This window comes from Tiliqua scincoides, chromosome 15, assembly GCF_035046505.1.
Source record: "Tiliqua scincoides isolate rTilSci1 chromosome 15, rTilSci1.hap2, whole genome shotgun sequence".
Classification (NCBI taxonomy): Eukaryota; Metazoa; Chordata; class Lepidosauria; order Squamata; family Scincidae; genus Tiliqua; species Tiliqua scincoides.
The window spans coordinates 228667-244413 of record NC_089835.1 but is presented as its reverse complement, the minus strand read 5'-3'; the positions used below and the strand labels follow the sequence as shown (position 1 = coordinate 244413).

The 15747-nt window shown below is 50.4% G+C and overlaps 1 protein-coding gene across 1 annotated transcript; it reads right to left on the bottom strand.

The window, feature by feature from the left end:
* Window positions 1-4156: 4156 nt before the first annotated feature.
* Window positions 4157-15643, bottom strand: LOC136635278 (solute carrier family 22 member 6-A-like). The gene is made up of 9 exons (XM_066610432.1): window positions 15257-15643; window positions 13245-13348; window positions 12182-12336; window positions 11663-11831; window positions 10710-10833; window positions 7769-7884; window positions 6297-6511; window positions 5144-5252; window positions 4157-4364 (listed from the first exon to the last, which is right to left on the bottom strand). The coding sequence occupies exons 1-9, from the start codon at window positions 15641-15643 to the stop codon at window positions 4157-4159; spliced, it is 1587 nt and encodes a 528-aa protein (XP_066466529.1).
* Window positions 15644-15747: the final 104 nt, after the last annotated feature.

Genomic DNA, 15747 nt, shown 5'->3' with positions numbered 1-15747 from the left:
CATTGGATCAGGACCATTCTGATGTTGTTGGATTCCTCTCAGCCTGCGCTTTCCAACAGACTAAGGCACATTCGCCTATAGCGAGTAAACGCGTGATACAGCTTGGTTTCACTTTCCATAGGGCTCCATGCATTTTTGTTCTCTGGTTTTTTGTCCATAACTTTTGATAGAAAGGAGATATTTCACTCTGGTTTTTTGCATTGCATTCTGCTGGAAATTCTGTACCCAATGGTATATAACATGATGGGGTTACTTCCAACCACCACAATTTTAAAGTGTCACCTCCCAGTGTGCGTCACCTGGTGTGGTCCGCACTCCCTGCACCCCCTAGTGACGCCACTGCCTTGGCACAAGAGCCTGCGACCCACAGCGCTGTAAGGTAGCCTTCTGTCCAACCCCAAGAGGACAGGAAAACAAGAAAGGAAGGATGTTAATTGATCAGCATGAAGCACTCAGAGAGGGGGGAAAAGGATGGGCAGATTTTCATCTCGCTCTGCATTCCCGCACTGCAGGCTCCAACCACTTGCCAAGAACAGCAGCTGAAGTTTTGCCACAGGCCTTGGATGAGGACAATCCAGAGATGTGTTTTTCTGTGTTGGCTGAGCTCCTTTCCGCAGATCCAGGCAAGGGGTCCTTAGGATGGCAGGGAACTGATCTCGAAACAAAGGATTTTGGAGCGATGGAGGGAGGGAGGGAGGGAGGGAGGCTAACTGGAGCCAAGAGGGGAGTTCTGCTACGCAAGCCTCTTTCTCAGCCTTGTTCTTCCTCCCACCTGCCTCAATTTGAAAACAAAACTAGGAACAAGCGGAAGAGGAAGTGTGGAGGAGAGGAGAGGAGGGTGGGAGCCACAGAATGACAGGTGGCTGGTGGCTCAACATGGTACCAGACAAGAGGAAGTGACGTTCCGGTCTTGGGAATGCCTGACTCCTGATTGTTTCAGTGGGACTGGTGTCAGAAAACTTCCCGCTTGACTGTGCTCCCCCCTCACTCACTAGAGGGCAAGGTGTGGGTCCCTTTGGATTCTCCGTCCAGCATGTCCTGAACTGACCATGAATAAAAGATGCAGAGCTAACCCACAGATTAATAAAGTGGCCAATCAGGGCCTTGGTTGCCAATTAGTCTGTGGGACTCCTTACCACAGGATGTGGTGATGGCGCCTGGTCGAGATGCCTTGCAAAGGAGATTGGACAGATTTCTGTCCATCACAGATTACAAACTGTGATGGGTCTGTGCAACCTCCTGGTTTTAGAAGCAGGCTGCCTCAGAATGCCAGATGCAGGGGAGGGCACCAGGATGCAGGTCTCTGGTTGTCTTGTGAGCTCCCTGGGGCATCCGGTGGGCCATTGTGAGATGCAGGAAGCTGGACTAGATTGGCCTGATCCTGCAGGGCTCTTATTATGTTCTTAATCAGACAGTCAGGGACCAATTGGACCAACTGCTCCCAATTGAGCCTTGTGCCTAAGGGGGCTTTGTGCCAGGGTCATCTACTCTGGTCTTGTCAAACACACACCACAACACATTGCAATGGACACCTAACGCCTCACTGCAGCTTTTACAGAGAACAGCCATGATTTTAAGTTTCTTCTGAATTCTTAGGGTTAGTAGTGTTTATACTGTTTATATTTTCATACTTGAATTATGTAATACATTAATTAATTGTACTATTTTTGAAACGTAATCTACACATTTTGTTTGTTCACTGCAGGGTTACATATATGCCATTTTACGTGTGATCCATTAACTCACACACACTTTATAAGCGCACATTTACGTGGCTTTTCCATTCTGCTGTAGAGATATAATATACATTATGTATTTATTTATTGTATAAATATTTATTTATTTATTGTATTTATTTATTGTATAAATACAATATTATACATTATATTTATACTTCTTAGCGTCTACAGACTTTGGCCCTGCAAAATACGTTTCCAGTTGGGCCCCACAGCTCCTTTGGCAGCCCTGCAGACTGCATCTAACTTGGTTGTGAGCGCACTATCCAGATTCCCCCCCTTCCAGTCGCCTCTCATTTCAGCAATGAAGCAGTCCAGGTTTGGGAAATGGCATGAGATCTTCGAGGCAAGAACACCACATCAACCAACCTTTGGGCCTCAAACTCCAGACTCTTTGCCCCACCCACCTATGTGCTCCTCTCTGAAATGCCCCATCACGCGCTGTGGGCATTTTCCCACAGTGCAAGAGAGCAAAACAAGCGCCCAGATGAAGTCAGTGGCAGGCTTGTTGTTCTTCTTCAACGGTGATATTCTTGGTTTCAGCTGTGCCAGAGTTGAGAAGGGTCTGGATCTGTGGCTGCCTTGCCTCCTTCTGGCGGCCCCGTGACCTAAACGAGGCAAGAAGGGTAAAAAAATTAACCTTGGTCAAATTCCTCAAACCTCTGCTCTCCAATTTTGAAGGGAAGTGACCTGAAATGTTAACTTGATGCTTGATAATAACAATTCTTAACATGTTATACAGGTGTGTGCCACTCTCCAATCCATGTTGTTATGTGATTAGGTTGTTAAGTGAACATACAGCCCAATCTAGTGCCTTTGTTGTGTACACAAGCACTCCCTGCCAGACACTAGCTGGCTGCACAGGCTACTGGAGACGGATTGTCTCTTCTTTTCATGACGAGCCTCTTTGTTATGCAAACAGACACTCTTCTGCAGGCTACGGGAGATCTGACTGCCTCATTAACAGCCTCTGTTGTGCTTTGACTATTGTTGGCAACTTTCAGCCTCTGAATGGTGGTTGTGGTACAGCCTCTAGTGTGACTGAAAAGGCCAATTCAGGAGTGACAATCCCTTCCACACTGGGAGCAAGTGCAGTCTGTCCCTGGTCTGTCTCCCTGGCTATGGGCCTTCCTTCTTTGCCTCAGTCTGTTGGCCAAGTGTCTCTTCAAACTGGGGAAGGCCATGCTGCACAGCCTGCCTCCAAGCGGGCCGCTCAGAGGCCAGGGTTTCCCATCTGTTGAGGTCCACTCCTAAGGCCTTCAGATCCCTCTTGCAGATATCCTTGTAGCGCAGCTGTGGTCTTCCCGTAGGGCGCTTTCCCTGCACAAGTTCTCCATAGAGGAGATCCTTTGCTTTGACTACAGATTCATATATGCAGCCCATCATTAAGCAGAAGTGCACACCTTTCTAAATGTTTCACAAATAGTGTCGTGATGCAGTCCTTACAATATGCCTGATTGTGTTTTCATAAGAACATAAGAAGAGCCCTGCTGGATCACGCCCAAGGCCCACCTAGTCCAGCTTCCTGTATCTCACAGCGGCCCACCAAATGCTTCAGGGAGCACACAAGACAACAGACACAACCTGTGTCCGGGTGCCCTCCCCTGCATCTCGCAATCAGAGGCAGCCTGTCTCTAAAACCGAGAGCTTGCACATAGCTGACTTGTAACCCGTGATGAACTTTTCCTCCAGAAATTTGTCCAATCCCCTCTTAAAGGCATCCAGGCAAATGCCATCACTACTTCCTGTGGCAAGGAGTTCCACAAACTAATTTCCACAAACTAATGTCAAGACATGGGAGTGCTCAATTATCACATAAGTTGCCCTTTCCGTAGTGCTGCTTCTACCAAGGTGTAGAAGCTTCACAACTCAGACTCAGACTCAAGGTGTAGAGACTTCACAACTCAGCAGCTAATGGTGGGGCTGGGAGAGCCCGGTTATCACGCTGTGGGGATGGCAGGCAGGAGGATCTACAGCCCCCCCATGGAAACCTGAAGTGCTGTCTGGTACTACGAGGTACCATTCAGCTCAATGTGGCTATGCCAGTGCTCCAAACTTTCCAGTTCAAGGGCCACTACACATTTGTGCGGGCCAAAAATAATCTGTTTTATAAAAGAATGAATGAAATTTAAATGAATGAATAAGTTTTACTTGGATATTTTTTGTAATCAGCATGAGAAGATTAAAAACAAAAGAGAAATGTGACAACTACAAAGACACAATGCTGTGCTTAAACTGAGAAATGATATATAAGGAGTAAAAATGTCAAGCATTAGCAAACGCTTTGGCAAAAAACCATGTTGCTGTGGGCTGGATAAAATCTTGTGGTGGCCCAGGGCCCGCAGTTTGGAGACCCCCTGCTCCAGGCACAAGTCTTCCACCCCTTGTGTCGACACATGGTGAAAATCCCCGTTGGATACTCACCGGCTCTCCACCTGTTCTATTGTTTCTGGCAATGGGATGTCGAGTGTTTCCGGCAGGAAGGCAGCTGCTACCCCAGACATGATTGGCGCAGTGCCATAGATCACATAGGGCAAGAAGGGAGCAAACTCGCCGACCATCTTGGCCACGGGGGCTATCATGCCCCCCAAACGTGCCATTGTGTTGCACAGCCCCAGGCCAGTCTGCCTGCAACACAGAAAGCCGAGCAAAAACGTTGGTACACTAGCAAGCGACTTTCATGCAAACTTGCTTCCCCATCTCTTTTCTTTCATTTCTTAAACACATTGTAAAAAACCTTCCTTCCTTCCTACACCTCCCTCGCTCTGCATTCAGGGTCCAGTTCCCTGCTATCTTTCCAGCTGTAGCTATCAGCAATTGCTATCTGCTAACAGCAGACTGGCTAGCAGCAATTGCCCCTATTTCTGAAGTGCTCAAAATAGGCTTGCAGATCCAATATTCCGTGTGCCCATTTCAGGATCTGAGGCTGGAGCCCAGCCCAGCAAGTCCAGACAAACCCTCAGTGCTCAGACTCAGGCGCCTTCTACAGGCACCGAGAAAAACGAGGTGTGCAACAGCTGCTCCTGAGATTTGGTAGGGAATATGCAGCCTCCAGATTGGACAGGCCTGGTATAAATACAGTCATGCCCCCCGAGGGCAGACAACCCAGCACTTGCAGCCCCTCTCTAGCTCACTGCTCCCCACCAGCCCGCCACAATCACTTCGCTCCGCCTCAGAAGCAGCCCGACCCAAAGGTCCACTCTCAGAAAGAGCAAAGCCACCAAACTGCTGCTTTTTTATAACTCAAACATTTTAAAGACATGAATTGTGAGCTAAACCAGAACTCGGGCACTATAAGACTGGAGTTGCAGCACAAAACCTCAAGGGAGCTTGGCAATATGGGGCACCCCCCTATTCTTTCGAATCTGTTCCCTCAGAGGCTCGTCCTGCAGGCTTCTTGCTCTGACCTGAGCACCGTGGGATAGAGCTCCCCAGTGTACAAATAGACACAGCTGAACGAGGCGGACAGGCAGCCCTTTCCAAAGACAGCGAGAGCCGTGCGCGTGGTCTGCATATCTGGGGAGAGAGAGAAGGTGAGCGCATGACATACGGCGTGTGTCCTTCACGCTCCCATTGCATAGAGGTTCATTGGATCCTCCTTCCTAGGCAGGGATTAGACCGTGATTTTAATGCTGCCCCTCTGAGCACGGCTGCCTAGTGGACCTTAGTCTGAATCGTGGTTAGAGGTAGTGGTGCCTGGCTGGACCCCCTCCCTCCCACAAACCTGGGATTTTTGAGGTAGGACCTGGTGGTGTCACACAGTTCCAGATCTCTGAAAGACCTCCCCCCCGCCCCCCAATCTGGTGCCAGCCACAGACGCACAGGAAAAGGGGGGAAGCACAGGAAGGCGGGGTTTTCCCAGTGGAAAAGCTTCAGCCTGGTGAACTGCAGCCTGAAAAAAACTATTCAGCCTCGTGAGAGATACTTTTACATGTATTGTTATTATTTTCCACATTCTTCCTCCAAGGAGCTCAAGTATGTAGTTCCTCCCCTTGTCCCGACAACACCCCTGTGAGGTAAGTGAGGCTGAGAGAGAGAGAGAGAGAGAGAGAGAGAGAGTGACTGGTCCCAGGTCACCCAGGAAGCTTCATGGTTGAGCAGGGATTTGAACCTGGATCTTCCAGGTCTAAGTCCAACTCCCAAACAGCTATACCAGCCTGGAGAACTATTTTGTTACAGGCAATTACACAGCTGGCAAATTGCCAACGTCACTGCATCATCTCCTCTTCCTCTTTGCCTTCATCTCAATGGAAGGCACATCAGCAGCACACAACCCTAACCCTAAGGCGCTCAACTTTGAATGGGAGGGAGGGAGGGAGGGAGGGGGAGTTAATGGAGGTGACCCTCCAGGGAAGGTGGGTGAGCAGAAATGAGGCCCGTTGATGGAGAAAAGCAGAGCCGAGGCTGGGTGGCGCAGGGGCATTCCTCTGCCGGAGACGCCTGCCTCATTCCTGAGATGGCTGCTTCCCTGGGCCTCCCCAGCCGTCTGGCCCCTCTTGCCTTGTTGGCTCACAGAAGCCCATCAACGGGACTCCGGCCAGAACAAAGTGACCGACTCACCTTGAGGAATGAACATGTTGGTCAAGACAGTCAGCCCAGCAAGGATGAGCGAGACGGCCTGGGTAAAGCGGCGTCCGATGTAACTGATGCAGAGTACAGCAATGAGCTTGGCCGGGAAGTCGACGGCCCCAAAAATCACCTGGATCAAGTAGATGTTGGATCCAAAGTTCTGCAGGTCCATGAACAGCCCGTAGTAGGCAAAGCTGGTGGCAAACCTTGAGGTGGGAGAGACCTAGACTGTGTGTGGGCCTCGGCTAACACCCGCATGAACTCCTGGGAATTCTGTCTAGGAGGTGCAGCTGCCTCAGGGGACAGGGTGGTGGGGCACCCACCTCCCCCACTCCTCTCTTTGGTCTTGCAAAGATAGAGAGGGCTAGAGCAGAAGAGAATGTATGGAGGAGAGGAAAGTGGTGGGCTAGAACGTCTTCTGCAGAGTGGAAGTGTGGAGGAGAGGAGAAGTGAGTCCCCCTGACTGGTGCGAAAAGCGTAGAAACACTTTAAAAGCAGACATGTGCAGAGGTTCCTTGGCTTCCTGTTGGAATTGCAAACCAGCCCAGCTCCTTACAAGGCGGTGTTACCTAATTACCTGTCTTGGACCCCTTCTTTCCTAAAAGCAACATGTAACAGCCATCAATGCAGGACATAGAAAGGGGGGTGCAGAATAAAGACAGGCCAAGTATGAACTTAGGGGGAAAGCTCCAGACTTGCTGCCTTGCAAATTCTATAATTAACAGACCCCTTCCCTTTTGCTGACAAGTTAACCAAAGGTGCCTAAGGCCAGTAAAACCCCCCTGCTGACAAAGCCAGAAACCAGACAATATAGCTGAAAATAGCCATAGCAAAACATGTTTGCACAGAAAGACCAAAACCAGGATACGTTCCTGTTGGAAGGTGGGGGGGCAAAAGCCGTGAGGAGGGCAATGGAGAGGGGCGGAGGGCAAGGGTATGAAAAGGTCAGTGGAAAGTTACCAGGGAAGGTTAACACCCTTTTGGGGGGACTTTGTTTTGAATGACAACTGAAATGTATAAGAGGGTCCCACCCTTTTGACACTGCCTTTGAATCTGAGTGTGCAAACTCTCAAAGGTCACAGACGTGTCTGTTGAACAATAAAGAACCTTCAAAGCCTTCCACCTCTCAGTGTCTGCTTATTCGGCCTCAGCGGCACTGGACAGAATCCACCCTGTCTACCGAACGGGCGCTGCCCTTCTGGTCAGGGGTACGACAGCGGGAAACAGGGAAATATGAATGGGGACTTGAGACCTGGGAAAACGTGGCTGGGGGTCTGCTCCCTGACCACGCAGTACTGAGCAGGCTTCCAGGTCCTTCTCCGCGCAGCACGAGGGCCAGGGTGCTCCCTGCGGTGCAGAAGGAGAAGCGAAGTGCTGCTGGGACTGGCTCTGCAGAGGCTGAGCCTGTGAAATGCGGAATTGGGAGCCTACAGACGTCTTGGGTCCTCTCGGCCACAACTCACCACACAAGACAGAGGCAGAAGGAGATCCGGCGCATGCAAGGCGTCCGCACCAAGCCCCACACGGAATAGGTCGGCTTGGTTTCCTCCATTTCCTCCTTCATGTGGGATCTCAAGAACTAGAGGAAGACAGAGGGTGATGCAGCACAGATCAGGAGTCTGTTCGGAGGGGAAGGGCAGAAACACAGGGGGAGGCCTAAAGGGGCAGTGGGAGCAAGGACAGAAAGACAGACAAGACCCACAGTGGCCTGGACTCAACTGACATGTACAAAATCTGCTCCAAACTCTCAGCTCTCTCTCTCTCTCTCTCTCTCTCTCTCTCACACACACACACACACACACACACACACACACACACACACACGTCCTGGTGTGGACAGCTGTGCCCTGGTCAAATGCATTGGTATTTGGACATTGTGTCTGGGTTTTTTGTAAAATCCCAAAATCTGTATAATCTGTATAAAATCTGTATATATTATGTATATATTATCTGTATAAATCTGTAATATAATCTATATATTATAATCTGTATGAAACAGAGACGCCTGCGTTGGCTTGGTCATGTCGTGAGAATGGATGATGGCCGGATCCCAAAGGATCTCCTCTATGGAGAACTCGTGCAAGGAAAGCGCCCTACAGGTAGACCACAGCTGCGATACAAGGACATCTGCAAGAGGGCTCTGAAGGCCTTAGGAGTGGACCTCAACAGGTGGAAAACCCTGGCCTCTGAGCGGCCCGCTTGGAAGCAGGCTGTGCAGCATGGCCTTTCCCAGTTGGAAGAGACACTTGGCCAACAGTCTGAGGCTAAGAGGCAAAGAAGGAAGGCCCACAGCCAGGGAGACAGACCAGGGACAGACTGCACTTGCTCCCAGTGTGGAAGTGGGAAACCCTGGCCTCTGAGCGGCCCGCTTGGAGGCAGGCTGTGCAGCATGGCCTTTCCCAGTTTGAAGAGACACTTTGCCAACAGTCTGAGGCTAAGAGGCAAAGAAGGAAGGCCCATAGCCAGGGAGACAGACCAGGGACAGACTGCACTTGCTCCCAGTGTGGAAGGGATTGTCACTCCCGGATTGGCCTTTTCAGCCACACTAGACGCTGTGCCAGAACCACCTTTCAGAGCACGATACCATAGTCTTTCGAGACTGAAGGTTGCCAATACATACAGATTATAAATCTGTATAAATCCGCATGTTGTAATTTTTATTTAAAACTTTCAAAATGCAAAGGGAGGGTTCGGGTTAGAGCTGGGATAAGAGGCTTAGGATATCTAACATGGGCTTTGTTGCTCAGTTATAATGGAGCGCAAACAACCAGGACACAAAAAAATCCCAGAGGCGAATGTCCAAGGACGCCAATGACTGGGACACATTTGACCAGGACACAGTTGTCTAGGATGCAAATACCTGAATACCCACACACACGCCTCCTGCTCCCCACCTTCTGAGATTTTACTTAGTCCCTCTCCATGTTTTCCAAAATTTTATGTTTTCTCCCATGAGAACCAAGATCTAGTTTTGGGGAGATGGAATGAAATACCTTAGAATTTCCTCAAGACTATGAGGTACACCGGGGTATAAACTTTGGGGAGTTTCCACCAGCTTTTGTGCCAACAAGAGACTGGTTGGCAAAGCTTATTCTCCAAAACCTCTGTTGGCTTGTAGGAGATTCCAAGAACTTTTATTAAATCATCAGAGGGGGCCCTTCTAACTGTGCCACCACCAGTGGAGGTGAGGAGATGGCGGCAAGAAAGAGGGCCTTCTTGGCGGTGGCTTCTCATCTGTGGAACTCCCTCCACCTGGAATTGGGAACAGCTCCCTCTTTAAGATCTTTTTATTCAGGGAAGCCTTTTTATGCTGACACCAGATACAAATGCATGGCGCTTTGTGAACGTATTTTAATTTGGGATCCAAGTTTTATTGTATTGTATTGTTTTAAAATATCTTATTTTTATACATATATGCACATTTTATGTTTTTAGTATGGTTTTATTTATGAGCCGCCTTGAGTGCCCTTCATTGGGACAGAAAGGCGGGATATAAATTCTATAAATAAATAAATAATAAATAAAATCTGAAAAAGGAGGAAACCCCCTTAAGACGACACTTTTGAGAACAGTAATGTGAACTGCCGTAGATGAAATCTCAGTCTCGAAAGTGCCAGCAAGCTGCTGGTCTTTTTTCTGCAACAGACGAACATGGCTGCCCTTCCAGAAGTCTCAGGCTTCCCGCACTGTGCCGGACACCATACAGGGTTTCCCCGAAAATAAGACCTAGTGTGTTTTTTGAGCCAAAAAAATATAAGACAGTGTCTTATTTTCAGGGTAGGTCTTATTTCCTGGGGCTTACTTCCCAGGAAAGTGTGGCTAGGATTGCAGCCTGAAGCTGCTGCCCTGCCGGCTGAGGAGAGCTGTCCACTGTGAAGGACAGAAAGGGGGAGGGCGGAGAAGTGCCTGCTGTCTACTCAGCAGTAAGCCCTGTTATAGTCAGTGGGGCTTACTCCCTGGAACGTGTGGAGAGGGTTTTCCCTAATCGCCCAGGAGGGTGCCTTCCTGCCTGCCTGCCTACTCAGAAATCAGTCTCTTTATAGTAATGAGACTTACTCCCTGGAAGAGACTCAGCTCCCTGGAGCTCCCTGGAAGAGCTATGGAGAGCCTCAGAGCCCAGCAGGCAGGGTTGCCTTGCTTGCTGCTTCCCGCCTCAGCTCCTCCTCAGCGTCCTCTGCCCAAGGCAGCACAGCAGGTGCTTTCTAGGTAGCATTCAGGTCACATTGTCCGTCCACCCCACCCGATGACCCTTCCTGGCCCTGATCACAACTAGGTCTTATTTTCGGGGTAGGTCTTATTTTCGGGGAAGCATGGTAGCCTTCCCTTTCACAGCTATCTTGTGTAGCAAAAGACACCCCTGATCTATCCACAGAGACCTGGGCTCTTCCCATCTCCCAGGCTCACCTCAACGTTCAGCTGGTTGCCAGCTTTGTCCCTTCTGTTAATCTTGGCCACCCTCTTGAGCTCCTTCACGGCCTGATCCGGCTTCCCAGCCATCACCAGCCAGCGAGCAGATTCAGGAATCCACCTGTGGGATGAAATGTGGGAGTGATGCTGAGACAGGCCCATCACACCTGCTCCAAGCACCAGCACCGACAAATCCATACCCAGCAGCTTTCCTGCCCAAACATGCCAATAACCTCCAGCACCTGTAATAGGGACTAATTTGCCTGGTGGTGTGCCAGTCACCTCCTCCACCACTCCCCGAATTTCAAATCTACAGAGGAAGAGGAGGAGTGCCAGAGGCATAACGGGGGGGGGGACTCTATTAATCCACTGCCTGAGGCAACAGTCTTACTCTGCCGCATAGATAGGCTGGCCCTGCGCACTTTGCAACTTTGAAAACTGGGCAGGGCTGACAGAGGCAGGAGGCAGTTCCTGAAAACACACACACCAACTCACCAGCACCCAGGTTATCTTAAGTCAATTCAGTTGAAGGTTTGACTAGATGACCTTGAAGGTCCCTTCCAACTCTATGACTCTGCATGAGCAGTAACAGGCCTTCAAAAATATTTAAGGATCTACCAACACTAGTAACTGGGACAGTAACTGTCAAGAAGGAACATCTTGAGAAAAAATAAATAAATGTGCAACAATCTGTAAAAGGGCTTGTCAATCTTCCAGGATTTGCCCAAAGTCTCCCCAAATCAGCCTTGCTCTCCAGGCGACTTCCGAAGGCAAAATCCTGGCGATTTTAGCAGGGCCTCCCACAACCCCCAACATGGTTTTTTCCAGGTATCACTTCAGTCAGAGTTGGGAGGCCTGCTCCTAAATCAGGGGGAGACTGGTGTGGTTCGGGGTGTCAGAGCAGTCAGGAACATGAATGAGGAGCGCCTGAGGCGTGTGCATGACTTTACCAGGAGTAGAGGAAGAAGAGGAAATAAGGCAGGGAGACTGTGAGCTGCAGCCAGCGCCAGTCCGGGATGAGGTAGGCCACACCCGCCAAGATGATCTGCCCGGTGGTGTAGATAAAGCCGTTCAGGGTGCCCAGGATTGCTCGTGTCCTCGTGGGTATCCACTCCACACCTGTGGGGGAGGGAGGAGTGCTGTTCAGCTCTGCACAAAAGACCACTGTCCTGGAGTGGAACAAGGGCACAGCATCACATCTGAGATCCCCACAAGTTGGGTGTGAAGGCAGCAGGCCCCCCGTGTTCCTTGTTCCTGGCACGCACAGCTCAACTGCTCCTAAAACTGGAGGCTCCATTTCACTGCTAATAGCCTTTGACCTTGTCCATGCCGAAGCCCTTCTGGGGCCACCAAAGCCAGCCTTGTTTTGAAGCCAGGTCAGCCTTCTCTGCAAGCCCCCCCCCCAACTGCTGCCTTAAGTAGGGCTCCCCAGCAGTCCACCTTGGAACAGGACCATCAGTGACACTCACACATGGAGACGCAATTGATGACGATGCCCGAGAAGGACATGCCCGTCAGGAAGCGGAGGGCACAGTAGACGCCGAAGCTGGGGGCAAAGGCGGTGGCTGTGCCCGTGACTGCCAGCTGCAGGTAGCACCAGATGAGGATCAACCGGCGCCCGAACCTGGAAGGGGGCAAAGCCACACGAAAGAATCCCTAGGAAAGGAAACTGGGATCCAAACGGACGGGGCACGAGAGCTGGGACCTTCAGCCAGTGTGCCCGGGCACGCGGGTGCGCTGCGAATGGTCTGCAGGTGTGTCAGGGAGTTTGGGGGAGGGTCATGATCACTAGGGCCATTGGGGGATGGGAGCCCCTGCCTGGCAGTGCAGTCAACTTCAAAGCTAAGGGCTGCATTCGCTGCACACTGGATTCTTTCTTTCTTTCAACCTCAGAAATCTTTTTAAAAACATGGCAGTAGCTGAAAGATGGTTCCGTCGCACCGTTCGCTGCACCAGTTCACTTCTGACTCCGCAGTCACAAACTAGCGATCGGAGAGTGTTCACATTTAACCACTGAGGGGATCAAAGGACACGTGGAGATGATCAGGTGTGTCATGATCTCAGCGAAGCACTGAAGGTGTGCTTCTTCTGCCAAATTGGGGGGGGGCACAGAAAGAGACCGATCATGCATAAAATAAAGACATCTGGGCAAGGAGAAATAGTTGTGGTTTTCCTCAGGCGCAGGGTGACCAGATGCCATTCCCGCAAAAGAGGACAAGGCACCCCAGAATGGAGGACATTCAAGAAAAATGTAGGTCAGGACAAAATAAAAGCTAAAAGACACTTGTATATTGATTTCATGTGGTTAATTTAAAAACACTGTATTACTTATTATTAAATTTACAACTATATTACATATAATTTATTAATTATAAGAAGGCTGTGTGCTGCCTTCAGGGGCTCACAGGGAAAAGGACATTTAAGTTCTTTTCCAGGACACGAAGATAAAAAAGAGGACATGTCCTGGAAAAAGAGGACGCCTGGTCGCCCTGCACAGGCAGGAGCATTTGCCATGCCTGATTACTGAATTACCTGTCTGAGAGGCCACCAAATACAATCCCGCCCAGCAAGACTCCGGCCATGTAGAGGGACTGAGCCATGTGCTTCAGGGTTCGGGAGCCGCAGACCAGGTTCCACTTCAAAGGGGGGGGGGAAGAGAAGACACAACAAACTGGTCAGAGGCACAAGAACCATGGGGGGGACGGACTTCCTAACAGAGTGGTTCCCAACCTTTTTTGCACTAGGACCGCCTTTCTCATACCTTTCTAGGTACGACAACCTGTTGGGACCGCCTCAAGACCTAGGGCCAGAAGTGATGTCATTAAGCAGGAAGTGATGTAATTAAGCATGAAACAGAAAGTGACATCATTGTGCTGACCAGAAGCAATGGATTAAACAGGAAGTGAAGTCACTGTTTTACTAAAACACACTTGTTGAAAGTTGAAAGAACTCCAAATCCTTTCTAGAATATTCGTCTCTAAGTGACATTTGAGTTCTTCTGAGCTTCCAAGATGATGGTGCCCAGCTTTTCAAGATGGCAGCACCAAGCTCCCACAACCCCTGAAAATCAGCTTGTGAACGCCTTGGGGGTCATGACTCCCAGGTTGGGAACCAATGTCCTAACACGATGAGCTGTCTGGAACAGTCTGCTTTGTGCACTTGTTAACTTTGCTTCACTGCTAAAATAATTCCACCAAAATCCCCATCTGTCCTGCGGGTGTCACAAGGGCAGGAGACGCTGGATGAACCCCTTGACCCCAGGGCCACCAAAGAGCACAGAAATGGCATGGAAGGCCAACATTCAGGCTGGCTGCGAGAACGGCCGTCCTAATTTGGATTCCGACTCAGCAGGGAAAGGAAAAACTGTTTTTATTTTGTGCGTTCCTTGCGTAATTGAAGACACAACATTCATTGTCCACTTTCCCTTTTAGAATCTGAGGAGTTCTGGGCAGAGGTTTCACTCGGGTTTGCATCACCTGGTAGGAGAGCTCATTACTTCACCCCCATGATGGACCTCCCCCTCCCCACCCATTCCAGACCATGCAGAATAAACTGCGGTATCTCTCACACGCAGCCTAAATGCAGTGGCCTCACCAGGGTTGGTGTCACCCCAACTCACTCTATTTATTTATTTATTTATTTAAAAGCAGGTCACCCAGCAAATCAGTAACCAACCGAAAGCCAGAGGCCGCCTTGATGGCACTCGCACAGTTTGGAGTGGAGGAAATTCCCTTGCTTAGTGGAGTGGGATGCTGGGACTCACAGCTTGTTGTGCAAAGACTGTTTGACTGGGGAAGTCTCTTTACATCCACGGGACCCTGTGACGTCTCAGAGACCTCTTCTGTCCAACATGAGCTCCGTCTTGGTTTCTTCACAGGTTCAGTGCTTGTCGGTCCGGGTCAGTTGGGTGAGTCAGGAGTCCAGTTGTGCCTCAGATCAGGTATGTCATTTGGCTGGATCCTCCCTTGGGTTGGAGATCCAAAGGGGCCGTGCTGCCGGGGGGGAAGGTGTCCTGCAGATGGCACTTGTGCACATGGCCCCAGCACCATGGGGGTGGCTTAGAGGGATGTAGCTCTCAGGGCCTCTGGGGCTTGCTGCTGGGGGTGGGGGGTGGCCCTTCCCTGTGGGAGCCCTGGTTGTTGGCAGCTGGGTGGCTGACCCAGGTCCTGGGATTGCCTTCTGGCTCTGGACCGGCAGTGGGGCAACAGTTACATAAAACAGCTGTGTTTTCTCTGTCTGGTTAATTGGCCATAACATTTGATAGAATACAGATAATTCAACCTGGTTTATTTCATTACATTCCGCATGAAAGCCCCTTTCCAGTGATATAGAACATGATGGTATTATTCATAAATACAAATTTTCCAAAACGTTGGCCGCTAGTGTGGGATCAGATGGATGAGGAGCAGGGGAGGGGCAAAACATGAGGGAATGCTCCATGGCGAGGGGGGGCTTGGAACTGACACATGGGGAGCGGTCAGATGGCTGGAATGGACTCCTCTTGCCCACCTCTGGACTAGAACAGAGTTACCTGTTGCTCTCACCTCAGTGACGATGGTGTTGGGGAAGACGCTCCTGTCGTACACCCACCCATCGCTGCAGGGCTCTGTCTCCATCTTGGTGCTGTTCCCCTTTGTGGTGTTGGGGTCCAAGAGCCCCCATTGGATGGCGGCAAAGCGGTGACACTGGTCCAGCTGCTGCTTCCCATCCACAGGTATGACGAGTTTGAGGAACTCCTCTCCTTCCACGCTCCAGTTCCCGCGAGTGTCGTTCGACCGGAGTTGGCAGTGGTGGCTGGGGGTGGCTGCCGTGAAGTTCTGCAAGACCATGTGGCTGGCCATCATGAAGATGGGCATGGCCAGCATCATCACGAAGATGATCTGGAAGCGTCCCAGGCTGCCAACGCGTTCTAAGACCTCGGTGAAACTCATCCTGCCAAGCAGTCCAATTCCAGTCAGCTTAAGGGTGCTCCAGCAGGACAGATCTGCCTACTGGGAGAAGGCCAAGAGCCTTCAATGCTCCATCACAGTCAGAA

Excerpts from the sequence above, each read along its gene's own strand:
- LOC136635278 (XM_066610432.1), bottom strand. The coding sequence starts at position 15,643 with ATGAGTTTCACCGAGGTCTTAGAACGCGTTGGCAGCCTGGGACGCTTC. Across the intron at positions 11,832-12,181 it reads CATCAATTGCGTCTCCATGT|GTGTGGAGTGGATACCCACG; the intron begins GTGAGTGTCACT and ends CCTCCCCCACAG. Across the intron at positions 10,834-11,662 it reads CTCTTCTTCCTCTACTCCTG|GTGGATTCCTGAATCTGCTC; the intron begins GTAAAGTCATGC and ends TTCATCCCACAG.